We start from the raw sequence: 25,109 nt of genomic DNA on the forward strand, positions 1-25,109 counted from the left end.
TTGTTTTCTCTTACCCTGATAAAACTTAATACAATATTGGGAAAAAAATGTGTGAAACTATTCTAAGGTAAAAACATATTCTAAGGTAGAAAACTTCCAAGAACTTTGTATTCAATAAATGCATGACAAAAGATTCCAAAATATACAAATATAAATGATTAAAAATGGAAATTTAAAAGAAAAGATATTGAAAATGAGAAATAATAGAAATACACATTTTTATTTATATTATTAATATTGTCTTTTAATTAGTTGCTCCCGGTTGTTTAGTTCTGGTCTAAAAATTATTACATAACATTTGGGGAAATATATGCAAACTAACAACCCAGCACTAGAGGCCAAAATGGAGAAAACCTCCACAGCCACCATATATTTGCCTTTTGTGCTCAGGTAAGATGGAACAAAGGAGAGCCACACACTGCAGAAAATTAGCATGCTAAATGTAAGACATTTGGCTTCATTGAAACTACTGGGAAGCTTTCTGGAGAAAAAAGCTACTATGAAACTGGCAGCTGCCAGAAAGCCCATGTAGCCCAAGACACAGTAGAACATGGTAGCTGAACCTTCATTGCACTGCAGTATCATTTCCTTAATTTCTGAATGGGTGTCAATATCTGGAAAAGGAGGAAATGTGAACAACCACACAATGCATATGCCTGCTTGAATCAGGGAACAAGACAGAACAATGGAGGTGGCTAACTGTTTTCCTACCCATTTCCTCATTCTTGATCCTGGCTTGGTGGCCATGAAAGCCAAAACCACAGTGATGGTTTTAGCCAGCACAGAAGATACAGCCATTGAGAAGATGATGCCAAAGCTAATTTGTCGGAGGAGACATATTATATTGCCTGGTGCAACGAGGAACTGCAGTGAGCAAAGGAAGCAGAGGAGGAGGGAGATGAGTAGAACATAGGTGAGATTTTGATTATTAGCCTTGACAATGGGAGTATGGTGATATTTCAAAAATGCTGACAGCACCAAAATTGTACAAAAGGAAAAAAGGAGTGCCAAAATAACTAGACTTATTCCCATTGGTTCTTCATAGGATAAGAAATATATTCTCTTTGGAATACATGAATCTTGGCCCATGCTTGTATATTGGTCTTCTGGGCATTCAGAACAATCATCCATGTCTGTAAGAATTTTTTTTAAATAATAATAATCTGTTATTCCTCTATTATAATTCCATTACTCTTCTTATCACATATAATTTTTCAGTGTCTTTCCTTCATCTATTGCTGGCACCAAAATTTTCAGTTTGTCTTTGTATACTACTATGGCTGTCTTCCAACTTTTGGGATACTGGTCAATTAATGAAAATTAGGAGGCTAATAATGGGGGGATCAGATAAATTCCATTTTAATTATTTGGGATAAAATATAATTAATAGCATATTTTTTAATTCCAAAGACTCTATTAATATGACTTTCTGATAAAATGACCAAAATAAGTATCCACTTTATCTCTATATTGTTTCTATTCAAATTCTTATTAGAGTCTATATGCAAAGCTTTAAACTGTGACTTCCATGCATGAAGAAGAATTTGATTGGACAGATCGAGCAAACACTTAAAATGTAATTCCAAAACCTACAGGAAAATGAAAATATTATGTTGAGGAGGCAGAATTCAGAGATGGTTGATCAATTGTAGATAATATTCTTGTATTACACCATCTTAGGCAGATATGTGTAAAAAAAAACACATGATTTTCCTAGATTTTATTTTTGCTTTTGATTCATAATTTAGAACTTTTTGGAAGAAAAAAAAACTCTCAAATACATTTATTGGATCTTGTCATTGGTACTTCTACATGGCGCAACCCTTGAAAAGTGTCTGGAAACTCCAATTGGTTCAAAACCTGTATGGTTTTGTGCAGGCCAGGTATTCATATGTGTCACCTCTCCTGCAGGAGCTGCATTGGCTGCCAATTTGCTTCTGGGTACAATTTAAGGTACTTATTGTCACTTTTAAAGCCTTGGGATCAGGTTATCTGAAGGCTGTTTCTCTATGATTACATCCACCCAACCCACCAGAGCAGGGACACAAGGAATATTGATCTTCCCTTTCCTAAGGAGGTACATCTGGTGGGACCGAGAAGGGCCTTCTCCATGATGGCTCTCTCACTTTGGAACACCATTCCCTAGCCTCCACTTTGACACTTTCACAAGATCCTGAAAACCTGATTTTGCCAATAGGCCTAAAAAATTATGGCAACAAAGATTATAATATGGGGCAAAACTCACTTAACTGTGTCACTTAGCAGCAAAAATGTTGGAGTCAGTTGTGGTTGTAAGTTGAGGACTACCAATGAAATAATATAAGCCAATTTCCATACTTACGTGTTGGTGGATCTGTTTGATATATCCACAAGATTTTATTTCATAATGTCTCTTACCGATCAGGCTTGACATTTGCTCTTTAGGACATGGAAGACAATCATAGCAACAAAATTGTTTTTCCTCCTGCTTTCTCCTGAAATTACCAGGGAGGCAGCTCTCAGTACACAGAGAAATAGGTAGTGTCTGGCCCAGAAATAAGAAAAAAATAAATCTATTAGCATTCTTACAGGTTATTTGCATATAGAGAACATGTACATATAAAATATCATATGGCTACTGATTCTACAATGAAGAAGTAACCAATTTACCAAGCAATTGATATATCTAAAAACTCAGTAACAGTAGCAGGCAACGTTTAGAAAAGTTCAATTCTCTCTTGCTGCCCTTGGAGTTTGGTTGTTTTCTTATAGATGTTTCCTTACTCAATTAGGTAATATCTTCACGGCATACTGATGTTACATAGTTGGGTAATGAAACATCTGCAGAAAAAACCAAGCTCAGAGAGCATCAAGGATTCCACAGTTCTGAACTTCTGTAAATCATGTAGATACATTACTTAGCACAGCATCTTCAATATTTTTCTGACAAACATCATACAAAGAAACACATACCTACACATGTACACACGGAAGAGATTTTAGAAGTAAAGGTCACAAGCAAAAAATAATCTTTTTTGAGAATAAAGGTTTGTTCTTTGAGTTAGTGGGTTGGTTTCTGAAGGTTTTGTTACAGGCTAGGTAACATGTTACCTACCCTGGTAATGAAACATTTAGGAATCAACCCACAAGCTCAGAGAACAAACCTTCACCCTCATCCTACACCTAAACTATAGATATTTGCCACTATTGTAAAATCCTTTTTTTGCATCATAGTTCCCATGTGAGGGGAAGGCTTCCATGTAGAAACCATACAATTTGTTTTATTGATTTCTATATATGCCCATTTCAGCAAATTTCTGGGCAGCTCACAATTTAAAACATATATTACAATTAATTTAAAAAATACTTTAAAACAATAAAAGCAGTAAAAAGCATTAAAGCAGTAAAAAAAAATTGAAGTACCTATAAAAGTAAGATATCTGGCCCATTAATCATTTAGCCAGGAGGCACAGTTCTTGGCACGTGTAGCACCTCAGGCTCAAGAGCATAACCAGGTTTTTAGAACTTTATGAAAGGCTAACAGGTTTCGAGCCATTGTAATATTCGAAGGAAGGATGTTCCCCAGAGCAGGGGCCATTGCAGAAAAAGTTAACATTCTAGTCCCTGCCAACCAACATTCTTTGTCTGATGAATGTGCAGCATGTCCATTCTATTTTAGCTGGTTGGATGGGGAAAGACTATAGAAAAAAGGCAGTCTTTCAGATACCTGGTCCAAAACCATGTAGGGCTTTATAGATAACCACCAGCTCCTTGAATTGCACCTGGGAACACACTGGCAAGAAGTGCAGCTGACTCAGGAGTGGTGTTATGTGTGCCATATATCTGGCACCAATTATTGTCCATACAGCTGCATTTTGCACCAGTTGAAGTTTCTAAATGGTCTTCAAGGGCAGCCCCTTGTAAAGTGTGTTACAGTAGTCTAATCTAGAGGTTACAAGATATGAGGTACTTTGAGCAGGGCAATCCAATCCAGGTATGGATGCAACTGGTGCACCACCTGATGGTGTGCAAAGGACTTCCTGGCCACTTCTGTCACTTGTTCCCTTGGTGTCATTGCTTACAATTTTTTTCAGGTTTATGCATAGATGTAGTATGTTTATGTTTTATTTATACAGGTGGTCCTTGACTTATGACCCCAGTTGGAACCAGAATTTCTCTTGCTAAACAAGGTGATTGTTAAGTGCATCATGCCCAATTTTACAATCTTTTTTCCCATAGTTTTTAAGCAAATCACTGAAGTTGTTAAGTGAATTATACAGTCATTAGGTGTATCTAGCTTTCTCCATTGAGTGTTTGTAAGAAGCTGTCTGGGAAGGTTGCAAATGATGTCCACATGATCCTGGGATGCGACCATCATAATTACATCTCAATTGCCAGGCACCCAGTTTTGTGAGGAATATTTCAATGGTTATAAGTGGGAGGACTTATGTCATAAGTCATATTTTTCAGTGCCATTGTAACTTTGAATAGTTATTAAATGAATAGTTGTGAATCGAGGACCACCTGTATATTAAATAACATCAGATGTAATTATCTACATTCGGAACCTACTTGGTTGAAAGTTCCATGCCAGGTGATGGCTTCATTGTGAATGATGAGCTTTTTGCCCACAGAAGTTGAGGGATTCAGTTTCCCAACTTTCACTCGACAGAAGGACTGGTTGGGGAAGGTGACCCAGTTGATAACATCCAATCCAACTATCAGTTCCCTCTTCTGATCAAACAAAATCTCATCCCCAACACTGTTATTAAATGCAATGCTTTTTAGAAACTGGTGGAGCTGAAGATCAAATAATACACAAAAATTGGTCAGAATGTCATTAATGAATAAAATTCCCTGATATGTAAAAGCATCTCATTAAGAAACTTCCAATATTCTATAGGGTTTTATTTTTCTCTGAACAACATTACAATTTTCTTAAAGATTCCATTTTCATAAAAAATGGTTCCAAGTCTACAGTACTCTAACATTTTAATGCATATCAAATGAAACATTTCCTGTCTTCTAATGAAAACTGACAATATGGAATAATTTCTGAAAGCATAGATATCTTGGCTTGACAGGACTATCTGTTTTGTAAGAAGCCTCACAGAAGATTAGAAGAAGCTTAAGGAAACTTGATGGGTATCAAGTATAGATGGGTATCTAGTTCTTAATTTTCATGAGTGCAACTTCCTATTAAACAATTTTAACCTTTCAGATTATGAAAGAGCTATCATCATGGAATACTGAGATATAACTGATAGAGAGAATAGGTTAAGGTTTCAGCTTGGGTATTACTTTTTTGGGGCAGACTTTTGAATGAATCAAGTTTTAGAATGTGTTAGGGATCTTTTAAAAATCAAATGCCACATAATAGTCCACTTATATTATAGAAAATTGTCCAATTGAATTGATTTTCGATATATTATTTTTCTGAATGTGCACTATTTTTACCAATAATTTTGTCTTGATTTTATAATTGTGCATATTCTGCTTTTTTATAGGTATTTTCACTGTATTTCATTAAACTACTAAAAACCATTTTGGAACTTGCTTGAGATTCAAAAATAGGAAAAATGTCAATTTCTGATTCCTGAAATGTGCAGAAATTTGTATGTATCTTAGTAAATTTGTATGTCTATGAAATTGTACTGGAAATCCGAAGTATAATAACTCTAACATCAATTTATTGAATAAATGAAGTGATCTATACACATCTATAAAGACACCGAATAGATTAAAGAATGACAGTTCAAGTCTATACCTGCCATGGATGCTGAGTCTGAAGATTTTGTTTTCCTCTGTACAGGTTTCTTTCTTGCTTTTGTTCAATCTGCAGGGCATGAAAAGCATGAGCTATAACATATACTGCATTATATATATTGTAACTATGGCCAGTCATGCTCATTTCAAAAAAAGTCCCAGGCAGGTCCTCTAGTTTCTCCTTCATAGTACAAATATCACTATCTTTATCATTCACCAAAGGACTGGGAAAGGAACAGTCAAATGCATGTACCCAGACATCTTTGATAAAGCCATCTTCCTTTGATGATAAATGGTGTCTTGCCTGGACAAAGTCCTGAAATCCTGGAATTTCAGTGGAGTGAACTGAAAAGGACAGGGAACCATGGATGTCTTGAATATCCCAGTTCTTTTGGTAAAACACTGATGCAAGATCCATCTGGGAAGTCATGATCCACACCTTACCTTTAGGCTCTAAGGACACTAGTTCCATTTTAGGAAGGTGTAGTAGTAACCTCAAATGCAGAAGTGTTCTTTCATAGACAATTACTGCTTTGGCTTTGTTGTTCATTGAAAAATGATATATTTCTGCTAGCCATTCTAGATCCTCAGAAATACTACTGATATAAATTGGTCTTATTTTTTTAAGGAAGGCAATACAAATGCCATGAACAGGAAACATTGAAAATGTCATTCTCACAAATCTTCCATCGTCATCTTCTTTTACAAGAATCCCAACCCAGGTCCATCCAAAGTGCAAAAGTAGATGATGCAGACCTTTGTATTCATAACTTTCATCAGGGACCATTTGATAGAAGGAAAAAGATTCACTTTGATCTGGCATCTCTGGATGTGATCCATATATAATCTACAGAAGTAAAAATAAAAAAGAAGAAGTAGAAATTTAGAGATTGGAAGGAAATTAATATTTTCTCCCCATGGAAATAATTGGTGGACTAAAATTTCCTAACATTTAAATTTAAATTAAAAATATCATTGTATACACAATTTAAAATTACATTTTGTGGTTTTTTAAATTATCTATCTATCTATCTATCTATCTATCTATCTATCTATCTATCTATCTATCTATCTATCTATCTATCATCTCCAGATAAGCATTTTAGCCTTTTCTGTAATTAAAAAATTCTCAGGAAGCTTCCTTTTTAGAATAAAATCCTATAACTTGAAGAAAAAAAATGTGAGAAATATAATTAGATGCTGCTGTTTAAGAATGAAGGTTTTTTTCTTAGCTTCTCTCTAAGAAAAAATATTTTACTATATCTATGACCAGGAAATGTGATTTATGAACTTTTTTTATTAATCTTGCATATTGTGAATAGTTCCACTTTTAATTCACTGAATATTTTATGATTACACTACTGACTTATTTTTTGCAATGATTTTTTTTATTTTATTTTTTATTGACTTATATGCTTTATTCTTATAAGGTTTCCAAGTTACAGAAATGTAAAAAGATCAAATATGACATAATATGATATCGTGACTCATTACACCTCTTACCTGTGGAACTTTGTAGATTTTCAAGATATCTCCCATGTAAACAGAAGTTTCAGAATAAAGAGCTCCAATGACTGCAATCAGGTTGTTCTGAAAGCCACATTTATAATTTGGGATCATTCTCTTCAATGGTGAAAAAAGGTTCATTGTGGCATGATAAGTCCATGTCCCATCATAGCTGTCAAAAATATTGAAACCCAAGGTGATGTTGTGCAAGATCTGAGGGTTTTCATTGATCTCCTTTACAGCAAATATTAAAGCTAAAATATGCTGATAAAATTTAGTCTGGACTCTGAAATAAAAAAAGCATTATAAGATACATTCTATATCTAACAAAAAGTATTGCAGCAAATGTATGATCCATCAAACCATTCTATTTCCGAATGCAACGCTTTATCTGTCATGCCAATGGAATACACTTTATCACAAAATCAGAATGTCACTCAATTGACACAGGATTAGTTCACATTTCTCATAATATTGCCTTGTTTCTAAGTTTAAGTCACATTTTCTGGCCATTGCCATTTTGAGGTTCTATACTGTTGTTTGTTTGCTTTGCTTTGCTTTTGTAATTCTAGTAGATGAAGAGAAAGATATGCATTTTGAAGTCCCACAGTCTTTCTTAAGAAAGACAACTTGATGACTAATTATATTTTCTGCCTATTGCTGGCATTTTGAGTTCAGTGCAGTGAAATTGTTAAATAGCTGCAGTCCCATTGATAAGGTCTTGAAAGGTGGAGGCATAATTAAAATATTTGCCATGTGAAGGTACCAAATAATGTCATTAATCTATGTTTTTATATATAGAGAGGTGTGCCATTTTATTGTTATTGAACTATAAATGTTTTTAAGAATCTATATTAATCTAACAGTCCTTATATTAATCCGAATATGTATTAAAATACATTTTAATTTTTAACAAAAATATAAATATTTTACTGTCTAAGATGCCTTTCAGTATCACTTTTTATCATTATAGATAATAGATAGTAAATATACATGCATGAAGAGATAATATATAATATAAATAAAAAATAGGGTTTTAATATAAAAACCATTTTTAGAACTAACCATTTTTTCAAGTTTTAGTACATCTTTGTTTTAATTCTTTTTGAATAAAAATTGCTGGCCTTTTCCTTAAACACTGCTATTCCTATACCAAATCCATTCAGTTAGTTAAGTGAGAAAAACTTCAATTAGCAAACTCATTGTTTAATCTATTTCTGTGCTAGGAATAATAAATCAGCTAATATAATTATTTTCAGAAGTCCAGTGAAAATGAAGAATAAAAAAAAATAATCATCTCATTAATGGCTCACCTGGAAAATTTACTTATTTCACCCCGTAACTAATTCTATTGCTTTGGGGATTGTTATAGTACAATATGGAATACTAAACATTATTATATAAAAATCTTACATGGGTTCTCTTATAAATGAATGATGGGGATCTTCAGTAAAGGTAGCTGGATCTGGAGGCATGAGGACAAGAGAAGTAATAGCACCCATGATGAGATCACCGGACTGGAAATAATTGTGAAGAATAGGGAGGGGATCATTAACCTTGCAATTTTTCATGTCAGACTTGTAAACCATATCAGATAAGAATATAAGCAAAACTATCAAGATAATTATGCCAAACATATGTCCCTAATAGAATTTGTTGGATAAAGCTTTAGAATGTTCAAGGTTACACAAGAAGGAACTATGCAGTCACCCACTCCTCACAATACTTAATTTCTTCTGAAACTCTGAAAAGCAAGTTCTAATTACCAGGAATTATTCTCATGGCATTTAGCTATAATTAGAGTCTAGCTCTGAATGGGAACAGCCAGAGATTGTTCATAAATACTAAATTCTATTCTTGCTATTGCATAATATTCCATATGAGGGCTTTAAGTGCAACCAGAATTTAGAATTAATAATAGTACTGTCAATTATATATGGAGAGAAAATTGCAATAATTACAGTTTTATTTCTCTATAGTATTGTGACAAAATGTTTTCTCATGTGTAAATACTTATTATTCCAATCTGGCTAATAAATGCCATTTTTAAATGAACCAACCTCAAAGAAATCAATTTATGAATGAAAGAATATTTTTAAGGGAAAGAGAGATCTGGAAAATATTTCTTTATTATACTGAATATTAAGTCAGAATGTCCAAAGATGGCTTTCTCTCAAAATGGGGTACAATTTCAAAACAAAGTTAATGTTCAAGACCCTTCAATATGTGCTTAAAACTAATTCTATTTTTTTAAAGATGCTTGACAGGTAGTCATTATAAAACACTCATGATTTCTAGATTAGATGAAAAGTTATTATGTTTAATTGCCTCTCTACTAAGCTCATGCTGTTTTCAGAAAGCCACTGTTCTAAAATAATTGGCAACCAGTAATAAAATATACAAATTAGCAAAAAAAAAAAAAAAAAAAGAGGATCATCTTACTGATAGGATTCATGGATCCATTTTTTTTTAAGCAAATCTGTTTACCACCCAAGCTACCATACCTTTTCCAGCTACACTATGACTAGTCAAATGATGACTCCCTGGATGAAACCCAGCAGAAACTACTTAGACACTCAACTTGGCAAGTTTAAATAAACATATTTATTACATACTAGAAAGAAGTCACATGATTGCCCTAAATCAACATTTCTTTTTTATAACAATTGCTATTTAAGGCTAGTGTTTTCTCCATTTTTATGTCACATTCTGAGTCTATTACCATGCTGTATGAGAGCATGTAACAAACAAAAATATATGATATTATCAAGAGAGTAAAAGAATTGAGATGGAAATGGGCTGGTTACATAGCAAGAAGAACTAATGGCCGGTGTACCAAGGCAGCCATATAATTGATCCCACTTGATAAAAAGTGTCTACAAAAGAGATCTAAAACAAGATGGATTGATGACATCAACAAGTATTGTGAGCTCAACTGGCAAAATTAAATTTATCAGGGAATGCTATGTACAAATCATGCTATATACAAGTACACTTAAAACTGATAAATAAATTTTCATTTTGATAAAAGAGTTCAATAAAAGAGGAGCCTTGCAACTTTGCTTGTGGGGAGGGAATTTTACATGCCCATCTTCACTATATAATTGAACGAATTTTGTCTTACTTTGCTCCATACTGTAAGTCTTGTTATCAAATTTGCATTTTTCTGATAAAAGGAAATGGGAAAGTCATTACCAATTATATCCTTCTCTTACGAATTTCTCTCTTGATTCGCCTTGATAATTTTCCAATAATACATAGTATGTCAACATTTGTCTTTGTCTACTGTTTCTTTTCTATGATATGTTCTTGAGCTGAGATTTATAAAAGTGCTTTCAGACAAAACCTAGGTTTTTATATATTCCATATTCTCAATATAGCACGTATAATAAAATGTTCTTTAAAGTTCACGTTAATTTTAATTTCATTATATTATGAATATCATGGCACCCAAATTTCAGGTTATGACTTTCTAACTGTAAAAATCTCACTCTTTCATCGAGACCAAACAATGAGCAGCAAAATAGAATTCCAGTAAAAGCCAGCCCATCTCTTTCATTTTCAGTTTGTTAAACTTTATATTTATCTTGTGTTTTTCCCTGCTATATAAAGTTTGATATATCTTTTTCCCATTATTTAAATGATACATCAGTTGTCTGAACCAAAAACATAATTCTTGGCAAAATATTCATAAAGATTCTCCTCAACAGTGACAATTTTAATTTATTCCATCTTAATATGTCCTTCTTATTTTCTATCAGCCATAACCAGGTAGACCAGACAAGAAACATAAATCCAGTAATCTAATTCTACTTTACTGTAAAGCTACATTAGCAGAATCTTGGAAGTCTGAAAGTAAAATTCTCTTGCTGACATTTTTACAACCCAAGTCCCTTCTGAGCCACTTACTCCACCCTCTATGCAGCTGTGGTCTATGCTCGCTCTTATCTGACCATTTCTTAGGCAGTAACTCTTTGCCTGGTCTCCCAATGTCTTACCCATACACCCTCCCCTTCAGACTCATCTGCCTCTCTCAAGTTCTCAGAGAAAATTGGTTGTGGGCTGTGAGATTGAAGTGGTAGTTGAGTCATTCCTATCTTCTGTCAGTAACTCCCAAAATTGCACAAGGTATCCAGTAACTGTGCTTGTAGAGGTCGTTGCCACTCTTCAATGTAAATCTGATTGTCTTTCCCCTCCCCCATAACCTGTATGCCTAATGTGGAAGTATCTCAGTTATTTCCCATGCCCACTACTTGGTCTCTTCCATGTCCCCCAACTTGATATCCCTGAGGTGTCCTCCAGTCTACTCATAAAATAAATTGTCATGCTCATATTGGCCAATGCCTAATCCTGGAAGGCTAGTAGTTATCAAGAATCGGATTTGTTTGGGTATTGGTTATGAAAGCAGTGCACCAATTGCAGTACAAGTACATGCTGCCTACTATGACTTCTCAGCCTCTAGATAACTTTCCAGTGTATCAAGTAATCATCTCATTTCCCTCTAGCACCACCTCCATCTTGTACTTTTCCTCCCTTTTCCATACATTTACCAGTATGGGAAAAGGGAACTGTTATGTCCTGGGCTGTGATTGACACAGCAGGTGCAGGAAGCTACAGAGAGGCCCGAGCAGACCACATGCCTGCCCGGGCCAGACAGGCTGTCTCCAGCCTATTGTACATGCACCCCAGGTGGGAAAGATACGTTGCATTGATTGGTTGATGTAAGGGGATATAAAAGGTATCCGTGCCATTTTGTGTTGTTCTGTTGGAGATTGAATAAATAAGCAACTGTTGTTACTCTTGCCTCGTCTCAATGCCTTACCAATGCACAGAACAGAACTGGAGCCATCTGTGAACTCAGAATGCAGGGGTCTGTCTCTTGCAGAAGTAAATGGAATATGTAGTGAACCTTCATTGATGCTAATAATTGCAAATCAAATTCTACTGGGTTTATTTGCTTAGTAACTAGTAAAGGACCCATAAATTTTGAGTCTATTTTCCCAGGCAGTCTTGTAAATTTTGTAAAAAAAAAAAAGTAAAAAAACCCACATCATATTCCCTTCTGCATATCTAGCTCCCTCTTGTTTGTCTACACTTGCATCTTTTATATACCCTGACTACTATTTTGAGCTGCTCATCGAAGAGGTTCGTAACTTTCATCTCTTGGATGCATCATTATTTATCCCACCTCAATAAGCTGTTGTCTTGAGATAGTCTGTATTTATTTTGTTTAACTACATTTATCTGTTTAACATGTAGCCCGTTAAGTTTAATATCTCTCAAGACCTCACTAAAAGAAGTCATATGCCAGGAATCCCTGCAAAGAAGTTACATTCTGCTCACAGCTGTGAGTATTAACTTTACCCAGCATCAGAAGAAAGATACAACTTCAACAATACCGTTTGGAAAACTTGGAAAACATACAGCAATGGCAAAGCTAGCAGCTTATATTCACAACAGAAGTTTAATCAAAATTAAGCAAGTATGGTTTCTAATAATAATAATAATAATAATAATAATAATAATAATAATAATAATAATAATAATGTTGGAAGGGACCTTGGAGGTCATCTAGTCCAATCCCCTGCTCAGGCAGAAACCCTATACCAGTGGTGGCTAACCTTTTAGAGACCGAGTGCCCAAACTGCAACCCAAAACCCACTTATGAATCACCAGGTGCCAGGTGAGCATGGCCACCAAGTGGGCATGACCATTGAGCTGTCAGCTCATGCTTGCTTGCTCCGACTTATGCTCACTCTCAAGCTGTCTGCAGCAAATGCTGCTTCCGCAGAGAGTTGCTTCTTTTATAGACTCTTGCCTATTCCCAGACTGCGCATGCACGGAGAGGAGGAGGGAGCAGTTGAGCCCAGCAATGGCTCGCATGCCACCAGAGATGGCTCCACGTGCCGCCTGTGACACCCGTGCCATAGGTTCACCACCACAGTCCTATACCATTTCCGACAAATGGCTGTCCAGTCTCTTCTTAAAAACTTCCAGTGTTGGAGCATTCACTGCTTCTGGAGGCAGGTTGTTACAATACAGACAATAAATCAACATACCAAGGCAAATACAAATAGTTACAATATAGCTTTTAAGATCTAAATGTTTATAAACATTGTAAATCATTTAAAAATTATACTGTATATCAATAAAAAATCTTTTCCTCACCTTAAGGATTTAATTTATCTCAATTATCACAATTTATTGTTTCTATTATATAAATAAATGGATTCAGCTATTATTTGTATTCTGTAATATATTATTTGCATTTTCTAATGCAATATAATGATTAACTTGAGAAAAAAAGATAAACTACAAAAGAAAACACAAGGTGCATTCTGTTTAAATAGGTTCTTTTCTAGTTCAGCTGACCCTTGCTTCCTATCTACAATTGTATCTAGGTTCCAATACTAGATGCATCATAACATTGCTCTTTTTAAATAAGCATCATAGTCACACATACACTCTTGATATACTAATTCAAAGACACAGAGAAATTCACAAAACAAAACAGTCCTATACAGAGTAGTATTATCAGGAAAGCATTAATTTCATAATAACTGGAAAATAGTGGTTTCATGTAGAAAAAAACCCTACCTGTTTGCATTAAGAAGCTAATTTTACAAAGCTTCTTGCAATCAATTGTTGATCTCCAGAAATGATACTGGCATTTATTCAAATAAAATTATAACATGTGAAAATACTATTCTACAACTTGCTTCATACTCTACCTATAAAAGACAACAGAGATCAATTGATAAACCTATAGCATTTAATGTTTAATATTTAGTATTAAATTTAATATTAATATTTAATATTCCAAAATGAAAGAGGAGTTTCATTTATTAAGAGTTTTTCTTAAAAAGTTGCTCCCTGTTGTTTAGCTCTGGCTTAAAAATAATTATGAAACATTTGGGGAAATATATGCAGCCCAGCAATCCAGCACTGGAAGCCAAAATGGAGAAAACTTCCAAAGCTACCATATATTTCCCTTTGGTGCTCAGATAGGATGGAACAAAGGAGAACCACACACTGCAGAAGATCAGCATACTGAATGTGAGACATTTGGCTTCATTGAAACTGCTGGGAAGATTCCTAGAGAAAAATGCTACTGTGAAAGCCCATGTACCCCAGGACACAGTAGAACATGGTAGCTGAGCCTTCATTGCACTGAAGTATCATTTCCTCAATTTCTGAATGGGTGTCTATTTCAGGAAAAGGGGGAAATGTGAACAGCCATATTGTGCAGATGCCTATTTGAATCAGGGAACAAAAAAGAATAATGGAGGTGGCCAGTCTTCTTCCCACCCACTTCCTCATCCTAGATCCTGGCTTGGTGGCCATGAAAGCCAAAAGCACAGTGATGATTTTTGCTAGCGCAGAAGACACAGCCACTGAGAAGATTATTGCAAAGCTAATTTGTCTGAAGAGACATATTATATTGCCAGGTACAATGATGAACTGCAGTGGGCAAAGAAAACAGAGAAGGAGGGAGATGAGTAGAATGTAGGTAAGGTTTTGGTTATTGGCCTTGACAATGGGAGTATGATGATACTTCAAAAATGTTGCCAGTACCACAACTGTGCAGAGAACAAAGACAAGTGCCAGAATAACTAGACCTATTCCCATTGGTTCTCCATAGGACAGAAAAGATATTTTCTTGGGAAGACATGAATCTTGGTCCTTACTTGGATATTTATCTTCTGGGCATGTGGAGCGTGCACATCTTTATCAAGTGTGCAAGTGGAATGGCTACCCAACTAGCTTCATTCGGAGGTATAGCAAACGTCAAGAACCCCGCAGGGCACCGAATGATCCAGGGGCAATGACCTGGATAACGATACCATATGTCCAGGGAGTATCAGAAGCAACAGCGCACATATTAGCACCTTATAACATTAAAGTTGCTCACCGGCCTGATCAAACACTCCGGATGAAAGTCATGCGCCCTAAAGAGCCATTGCCAAAGGAAGAAAGATCAGCGGTCGTATACAGAGTGCACTGCAAAGACTGCCAATGTAATTATATGGGGGAGACAGCCAAACGAATAAAAACCAGGATACATGAACATAAATTGGCTGTCAGAAGGCAGGAGCAATACTCTCAAATATGGACTCACATGATTAACACCGGACATTCTTTTGATTTCAAGGAGGCAGAAGCCATTGCCCAGGACTCCTCCAAAGGAGGACGCTTACTAAAGGAGGCCTGGTTCTCCAACACAGACTCCATCAACCGATGTATAGAACTGCCCTCGGCGTATCAGGCACTAAGAGTGCAGGAAGAGCATGTCAAGAGATGGATGCCGATTGTCAGAGGCGAAACCAGGACTGGGGGGGGGGTACTCACTACATGACTAGGCATAGGGAGGATCCCATAGACACGTTAAAGATAGAGACAAATGAGGAAGTATTAGGGTCACAGACAGGTAGGGGTAGTAAGGGAAGAGGAGATGGGCATGATAAGGGACTGCAAGGAGAAGGGGACCAGGGAAGAGGCTTGGGAACAGCGGAATTGATTGTACGACCCAGAACATGGGGGAGGGGTATGCCTGACTCCAAGGGACTGATCAAAAGGGAAGGAGAGAGAGAAAAGAACAGAAAAGATGAGGCACGTAAGATTGGAAGTATATTCATGGGGGGAGAGAGGACGTTTGAGAAGGGAGTAAGAATGGAGGAGAATAGTCAGGAACAGCAGGCAGAGCTGTGGATTAGAGGGGGCGAGGAAACAGGAGAGGGTGGGATTGACAGGAATGGAGAAGGGCAGGCAGGAATAATAGGCAGGATGGCAGGTTGGGGGGGAGGGAAGTTTGGGAAGGAGAATCCAACAGGAACACATGTTGGTAGGTGGGAATAGTACGTAGGACAGCAGGTAAGGGGAGGAAGAATGCTGGAAGGAACAGCAAACTGAGCAGTGGATTGGAGAGGGGAGGAGGAAACAGAGGGGGGGACTGGTAGGAAAGGAGAGGGGCAGATAAAAACAACAGGCAGGACGGCAGATTGGGGGGGAGGAAAGCTTGGGAAGGAGAGTTTAATAGGAATGGATGTTGGCATGTGGGAACAGCATGTAGGACAGCAGGTTAGAGAAGGAGGAATGCTAGAAAAGAGAGGATGGACAGGAATGGATGAACAGCAGGCAGGTCAGCAGATTACGAGGGGGACATTGGAGAGGGGAAGATGGACAGCAGTGAAGGAGGGCAAACAGGAACAGCAGGTAGAGCAACGGATTAGGAAGGGAAAGATATTGAGGAAGAGAACATCGATAGGAATGGTTGATGAAAGGCAGGAGCAATGTGTTAATCAATAGGTGGGAGGGTTGAAGGAAGGAGGATTGACAGGAATGGACGGAGTAGGGCAGGATGGGCAGGTTAGAGATAGAGGAGAATTGGAGAAAGAAGGGGCGATGGGAATGAATGATGTAATACAGGCATGGATGGATCGGCGGGTGGGGGGGAGAAGTGTTGAGGGAGCAAAGAAGGACAGGAATGGATCGGGCAGGACAGGAACAGCAGGGGGATCGGCAGACTGAGGGGGTAGACCAACTACCTGAGAGAGGAAGGTTGATAGGAAGGCAGGATGGGAAACAGGAACAGCAGGGAGACCGACAGAAGAGGAGGAGAGATAATTTGGCGAAGGGAAGAGTGATAGGAGAGGATGATTGTAGGCAGGAAGGGTACACAAGTAAGCAGGTCAGGGAAAGGGAAATATTGGAGAAGGGAAAGATGACAGAAATGGAAAACAGAAGACAAAAAGGGCGTATGAATCGGCAGGTTAGGAGAGGAGGGGAGTTGGAGGAGGAAGATGAGATAGGAACTGGCAATGGAACACAAAAATGGCAGGTAGACCAGCAGCCTAACAGGGAGAATAAAAAGGAGAAACTCCGTGACAGGACTCGTGTAGTGCCGAATCGGAGGAGGCACCTTGCATTGGGTAGAGAGGAGGGATTGAGGAGTGTGTTGGTGATAACAGCGCATGGAGGGGGAGACAGCACAAGATGACAGAGCAGAAAAATACAATGTTAGAGTGCAAAAAAGAGAGGGCGGAACAGTTAAGGCAGTTACAGGCAATCAGGAAGAGTGGCCCTGTCACGAGGGCAATGAGTAGGCAGTTCGATCAGCAAGGGGATAAAAAGAACTTTCCCATCCCCTAAGCCCCACTCTGAGGATGCTGGCAGAGGACCAGCGAAAGCTAAGTTGTTTTAACCTTGTATATAACTGTTTTTATTGTTTTTAAATGTTGTTTTAACAATAAATAACTGGAGTATACTCTTCCTGGAGATCGAAGATTGCATCATTGAATGTATATATATATATATATATATTCAATAATGATGGTGAAAATTCGACTCCCGGGCATAATTATAAATGGAATGAATAAAGCGTATTCACCAGGAGAGTTTAAAGTTAAAATACTTTAATTAAAGTATTTTATTATATTAAAAGGTTGCCAAGCTTTCGTTGGGAAAACTCCCCAACATCTTCAGGGCTGAGAGATTGTTTCTAATAAGGTGGTTTAAATGGGTTCCATAGACGTCTGCGTGTGGCTCCTAGACCGTGCTAGCATTCCCCGCTGAACAGCTGATAGGTGGGAGGGGGAATCGGAGTAAACATTTCTTCCGTCGTTCTCTCGAGCACTTTTGTTCACATCTCCGTCGATCTCAGGGGGTATTGTTAAAGCTATGTTCCGCCCTCTCCCGGCAGCACTGGCTCTCGTTGCAGTGGGGGGATTTAGTTCGATGTCATTGTGTATCCTACCATGGAGGCGGGGCTTCATTGGCTGCAATTTAACATCTTTCCTCTGCTGCGTGCTCCCGTATTTATCTTCGCTTGCATGTACAAGCATCAACTGGATATGGTATTTTTCAATGTTTGAATCATCTTCCTCCGTCATGGTGTCCTCCATGCTCATCTTCCCTCGTAGGTCAATATTCAAGTTAAATCCCCCCCCCCCGTTTCTGTGAGCAAAACTCTGATGGTATTTGGGCAGATTCCCCGCTCATGTTACTTTCCCTTTTATCAAGCGAACGGGTCGTCATCACATGTTTTTCTCCCCTCTCCATATGGGATATTCACCTTTATTATTATTATGGGTAGTGCTAAATTTAGTGGTTCTATCCTCAAATTTCTTAAGCGCTCCAATGTCATTATTGTTGTTTCCTCCAATCAGACTTATTTCACATTCCAAGGTACCATCTATGAACAGATAAAAGTAACCCCGATGGGCTCCCCCATCTCCAGTATTATAGCTGAGGTAGTCCTTCAACAGCTTGAACATAAGGCTATGACTTCATACCAACCCAAATTTTGGGTTCGATACGTGGACGATACATTTGCTATTGTCAAAAGACAACATGTAACTACATTTATGGGAATATTAAATTCCATCTACTCTGACATAAGGTTTACTATAGAGGAAGAAAGACACAATTCTCTTGCCTTCTTAGATGTTTCCATCCACCGTCAACCAGATGGATACATACATATGAAGGTATTCTGTAAACCAACCCACATGGATAGAATCCTCCATTACCAGAGTAATCATCCTGTTTCCCATAAAATCAGCTGCAGTAAAACGTTATTTAAACGCGTTGACTCCCACTACAGCACGGATGAATATAAGAAAGAAGAGAGGAGACACCTCTTCCATACGTGCATATATAATGGTTATCCATTAAAATTTATCAAACGACATTGTACAACTTTCCAGCACCAGACCACCCAACAAAGAAGGGATTCCCCCCTACAAAAAACACGCATCTCCCTCCCATACATAAGTAACATCTCAAAGGCCACAGCCAGACTACTAGCACCCCATGGTATAGAAGTAGCTCACAAACCTAACCAAACCCTACGATCTAAAATTATGTGTCCAAAGGACCCCCTACCTACCATGGAGAAATCTGCTATTGTTTATAAGATCAACTGCAAAAACTGCGAAGGCAACTATGTGGGAGAAACAGCCAAACGCTTGAAAACTCGCCTCCACGAACACAATCTGACCATAAAACGAGGCGAACCACACTCCCAACTTTGGATGCATATGGCACAACAAGGCCATCAGTTTGACTTCAATAACACCCTTATCGTAGCCAGTGATGCCACGAAGGGAGGTTGGCTGCTAAAAGAAGCCTGGTTCTCGAATAACAACTCAATCAATCGTCACATTGACTTGCACCCAGCACAACAAGCGCTACAAAAATGGAACTCAAACCATCATCCTTTATATCACAAACCTTACAATCAACATCCACAACATTCTAAACCAGGAGCTACACCTCCTCTCTACCAGGAACGGTCTGATATAGACTACCCAGACACCTCCCAACAACATCAAGGGGAACCCACACCCCCTTTGATTGGAGGAAACAACAATAACGACATTGGAGCGCTTAAGAAATTTGAGGATAGAACCACTAAATTTAGCACTACCCATAATAATAATAAAGGTGAATATCCCATACGGAGAGGGGAGAAAAAACATGTGATGACGACCCATTCTCTTGATAAAAGGGAAAGTAACATGAGCGGGGAATCTGCCCAAATACCATCAGACTTTTGCTCACAGAAACGGGGGGGATTTAACTTGAATATTGACCTACGAGGGAAGATGAGCATGGAGGACACCATGACAGAGGAAGATGATTCAAACATTGAAAAATACCACATCCAGTTGATGCTTGTACATGCGAGCGAAGATAAATACGGGAGCACGCAGCAGAGGAAAGATGTTAAATTGCAGCCAATGAAGCCCCGCCTCCATGGTAGGATACACAATGACATTGAACTCAATCCCCCTGCTGCAACGAGAGCCAGTGCTGCCGGGAGAGGGCGGAACATAGCTTTAACAATACCCCCTGAGATCGACGGAGATGTGAACAAAAGTGCTTGAGAGAACAACGGAAGAAATCTTTACTCCGATTCCCCCTCCCACCTATCAGCTGTTCAGCGGGGAACGCTAGCATGGTCTAGGAGCCATGCGCAGACATCTATGGAACCCGTTTAAATCACCTTATTAGAAACGATCTCTCAGCCCTGAAGATGTTGGGGAGTTTTCCCAACGAAAGCTTGGCAACCTTTTAATATAGTAAAATACTTTAATTAAAGTATTTTAACTTTAAACTCTACTGGTGAACGCGCTTTATTCATTCCATTTATATATATATAAATGTTGGACCAGGGAAGATGTTGGTTCCTCTTTTTTGACTGAGTTCTTATGTTCTTCAATGCGTGTACTTATTCTTCTGTTGGTTTGTCCGATTTATGTAAAAGGCACCACAGACAGAATCAGTAAGATCCTCCATAAACACAACATCAAAACAGCATTCTGCACAAACAGAAAAATATCCACCATCCTTAGAAACCCCAAAGATAAAATTGAATTAGAAAATCAAGGAGTATACGAAATCCCATGCACCACTTGTCCCACCACATACATCGGACAAACCAATAGAAGAATAAGTGCACGCATTGAAGAACATAAGAACTCAGTCAAAAAAGAGGAACCAACATCTTCCCTGGTCCAACACCTTAAAGCCACAGGACATGAAATTGACTTTAAAAATACCAGAACCATTGCCAAAAGTGAACATTTTAATAACAGAATAATCAGAAAAGCCATCGAGATAGAAAAACGCCCACACAGCATGAACAAGCGAGATGATACCTCCCGCCTACCAGCCATTTGGAAACCCGCCCTTATTGACAAACGACTCCCTAACCCCAAAATCTTAAACCCCTCTGCAACTCAGACTAACCTGAGCACAACCAAACAGAACACTCCCCCAGCCAATCAGAGCACAGCCAAGCCCCTAACCATTCAGAACACACCTCCACCCAATCAGAACACAGCCAAGCTCCCACCCAATCAGTTCATACCCCCACTGGCAGTTAAAAGGAAGAAACAGCTAAGACCACACATTGCTGCTCAAGCACGAAGCTGAAAACACCAGCCTGAAGATGACGAATGGGACTTCGTCGAAACGTCGCCAAGACACTTCCAATTTTACGCGGGAGAAAACCCGAACAACCAAAGACCTATATACAAATACCCATGAAAACCTCAGAAAACAAAATATATATATATATATATATATATATATATATATATATATATATATATATACACATACATACATACACACACACATACACTCATATACACACACACACTCACACACACACACACACACACACACACATATATATATATATATATATATATATATATATATATATATGTAGGTCTTTGGTTGTTCGGGTTTTCTCCCGCGTAAAATTGGAAGTGTCTTGGCGACGTTTCGACGAAGTCCCATTCGTCATCTTCAGGCTGGTGCTTTCAGCTTCGTGCTTCGAGCAGCAATGTGTGGTCTTAGCTGTTTCTTCCTTTTAACTGCCAGTGGGAGTATGAACTGATTGGGTGGGAGCTTGGCTGTGTTCTGATTGGGTGGAGGTGTGTTCTGATTGGTTAGAGGCGTGGCTGTGCTCTGATTGGCTGGGGGGTTGGCTGTGCTCTGATTGGCTGGGGGAGTGTTCTGTTTGGTTGTGCTCAGGTTAGTCTGAGTTGCAGGGGGGTTTAAGATTTTGGGCTGCCTTGCTATTTTTTGGCTTCGCGTTTGTGGTCATGCCTCCTCTTCATGGAGGGTGTCAGTTTGCTTCATGTATGGATTGGAGGGGTTTAAAGTGGCTAATGATGCAGCTGTGGTCTGGCTTCTGGTTTGTGGTCGTGCCTCATCATCGGTGTGGCTTTGGGTTTGCTTTTTGCGTGGATGTGTGGTGGTGACATCCTGTGTGGTTTTTGTGAGTGTGGGTCTGGTATCATTTTTTGTGTTAGGGAGTCGTTTGTCAATAAGGGCGGGTTTCCAAATGGCTGGTAGGCGGGAGGTATCATCTCGCTTGTTCATGCTGTGTGGGCGTTTTTCTATCTCGATGGCTTCTCTGATTATTCTGTTATTAAAATGTTCACTTTTGGCAATGGTTCTGGTATTTTTAAAGTCAATTTCATGTCCTGTGGCTTTAAGGTGTTGGACCAGGGAAGATATTGGTTCCTCTTTTTTGACTGAGTTCTTATGTTCTTCAATGTGTGCACTTATTCTTCTGTTGGTTTGTCCGATTTATGTGTTGGGACAAGCGGTGCATGGGATTTCGTATACTCCTTGATTTTATCTTTGGGGTTTCTAAGGATGGTGGATATTTTTCTGTCTGTGGTGCCTTTTATGTATGGGAGGAGGGGTTTGCCGTTTTCTTGTTCTTTGTCTTGGATTTTAGTGGGGGTTTCTTTTTGGATTAGGTTTGTAATCTTATTTCTTTGGAATCCATTGGATGTTAGTACATTGGTGAAAGTGTGTAGTTCGGTTTTTAGGTGTTGTTCGTCAGCTAAGTGTTTTGTTCTGGAGATGAGTGTCTTGGCTATAGAGTTGATCTGTGCTGGGTGGTGGTGTGAGAGAGCGTGCAGATAGTGGTTTGTGTGTATTTTCTTCTGGTAGATGGTGTGTCCTAGGGAGCCATTGGATTTCTTGTAGACTAAGACATCCAGGAAGGGAAGTTGGTTGTTAGCTTCTGTTTCCATGGTGAACTGTATTTTGGGGTGTAGGCTGTTGAGGTGTGTGAGGAAGTTGTCCAGTTTTTCTTTCCCATGTGGCCAGATTATGAAGGTGTCATCTACGTATCTGAGCCAGAGTTTGGGTTTGTGATCCGATTTTTCTAGAGCTTGGGTTTCAAAGTGTTCCATGTAGAGGTTTGCAATGACAGGTGAGAGGGGTGATCCCATGGGTGCTCCTTCTGTTTGTTTGTATTTTTGTCCATTATAGATGAAGTATGTGTTGGATAGGCAGTGGTTGGTCAGATCTAAGATGTGTTTGGGGGGGTTATATTTGTTTTGGATAGCTGTCAAGGCTTCTTTGATAGGCACTTGGGTGAAGAGGGATATGACATCGAAGCTCATGAGTAGGTCGCTGGGCTGTAAGTTTTGTTTCTTTATGATCTCTATAAACTGGAATGAGTTTTTTACGTGTGAGGTGATGGATTCTGCATAGGGCTGTAGTTGTTTGGCGAGAAATTTGGCTAGGTTTTGTAGAGGTGAGCCTATGGAGCTGACTATAGGTATGAGTGGGGTTCCTTCTTTGTGCAAACTGACACCCTCCATGAAGATAAGGCACGACCACGAACGCGAAGCCAAAAAATAGCAAGGCAGCCCAAAATCTTAAACCCCCCTGCAACTCAGACTAACCTGAGCACAACCAAACAGAACACTCCCCAGCCAATCAGAGCACAGCCAACCCCCCAGCCAATCAGAGCACAGCCAACCCCCCAGCCAATCAGAGCATAACCAATCAGAACACACCTCCACCCAATCAGAACACAGCCAAGCTCCCACCCAATCAGTTCATACCCCCACTGGCAGTTAAAAGGAAGAAACAGCTAAGACCACACATTGCTGCTCGAAGCACGAAGCTGAAAACACCAGCCTGAAGATGACGAATGGGACTTCGTCGAAACGTCGCCAAGACACTTCCAATTTTACGCGGGAGAAAACCCGAACAACCAAAGATCTACATATAAACACCCGTGAAAACCTCAGAAAACACACACACACACACACACACACACACACACACACACACACACACACACACACACACACATATATATATATATATATATATATATATATATATATATATATATATATATATATATATATATATATATATTCTGAGGTTTTCACGGGTGTTTGTATGTATGTCTTTGGTTATTCGGGTTAATCTAAGTTTTGGATTTAAAAACTGAAAAACGGCATTGATGAAATCTCGTTTGTGAATTACAGCACTACAACTTATTTATGCCTAAAAGAAACCTGGTTCAAAGCTCAGAATTAGATAAGACTTTGGCTGGCCTTAACTTTTGAGAATTGCAGCTGAGAAAAAGGAACAGACTTGGAGGCTTATTTTCTATGTTGCAGAGATGATAATATTACTCTAAAATTGCCTGTCTGAACTATGAACACAAATACTGACTTTCAGAACTGTATTGTGGAACTATTTTCCTATAGAATTAAACATAAACTATTGCATGATACGATATAACATTTTGGATTATAAATCTTGATTGTTAAACAACTTTTAATGGTTCTTTTTTCTCCCTGGACAGAAAGGATATATTTCTTATTGGACAGAAAAAAATGAATTTTATTTATATCCGCTTAGGGGAGGTTTAAAAATGGTTAGTTGGCTAATTTATTAAGCTCTAAATAGTAAAAAAAAAAAAAAAAACATCCTTAATATCTGTCTCCAGGAGCCTCAGTTTGCCATATCACCAAGAAAATACTGATGAACCACAGAAAGAAATTCTCTCCATGTTGAAATTAATACAAGAAACAATAGCTTTAGCTCGTGATTAGATTAAAAATAATACAAAGGAGATAAAAGAATAATTTTCTAATTTAAATCTACAAACTCAGAAAATAACTACAGAGAAGGAACAAGCAACCCAGAAAATAGAAGGAAAACTAGAGAATGCTGACACAAACATTGAGGATCTAAAGGAAGAAACTAACGACCAGACTCAGATAAATGAAGACTTAGAAAACACAATGATAATATTGGAAATGGAAAAGTCATTTTACAAACCAAGGTTTCAGAACATACTGGAGGATAAGGAAGGAGAGCTGATGGAATGAAGGATAAAGCCAATAACAGAACTGTGGGGAACTGGAGAAGGATAGAGGCTGTTTAATGAATATCAACAGGCTAGTTCTTCCAAAAATACTTTAACTAAATTGTTTCTCTTGTTTCAAATAATATATACAAAAATAGAGGAAGAATTATTTGATGATCCAAGTGCATTGACTTGGAAAGTTAGTTGG

The 25,109-nt window shown here is 38.2% G+C and overlaps 1 protein-coding gene across 1 annotated transcript in view; it reads right to left on the reverse strand.

The window, feature by feature from the left end:
* Window positions 1-231: 231 nt before the first annotated feature.
* The window catches only part of LOC120301332 (vomeronasal type-2 receptor 26-like), a 37,307-nt gene continuing 12,429 nt past the window's right edge, over window positions 232-25,109 (reverse strand). The window contains exons 3-8 of the mRNA XM_039328442.1: window positions 8,665-8,768; window positions 7,249-7,537; window positions 5,747-6,592; window positions 4,552-4,779; window positions 2,398-2,524; window positions 232-1,133 (exon numbers count right to left, since the gene is read on the reverse strand). Of these exons, the coding sequence (XP_039184376.1) occupies window positions 232-1,133; window positions 2,398-2,524; window positions 4,552-4,779; window positions 5,747-6,592; window positions 7,249-7,537; window positions 8,665-8,768 (2,496 nt within the window). The remainder of the gene's footprint in view (window positions 1,134-2,397; window positions 2,525-4,551; window positions 4,780-5,746; window positions 6,593-7,248; window positions 7,538-8,664; window positions 8,769-25,109) is intronic.

This window comes from Crotalus tigris, unplaced genomic scaffold (assembly GCF_016545835.1).
Source record: "Crotalus tigris isolate CLP2741 ecotype Arizona unplaced genomic scaffold, ASM1654583v1 scf7180000024376.1991246, whole genome shotgun sequence".
Lineage (NCBI taxonomy): Eukaryota > Metazoa > Chordata > Lepidosauria > Squamata > Viperidae > Crotalus > Crotalus tigris.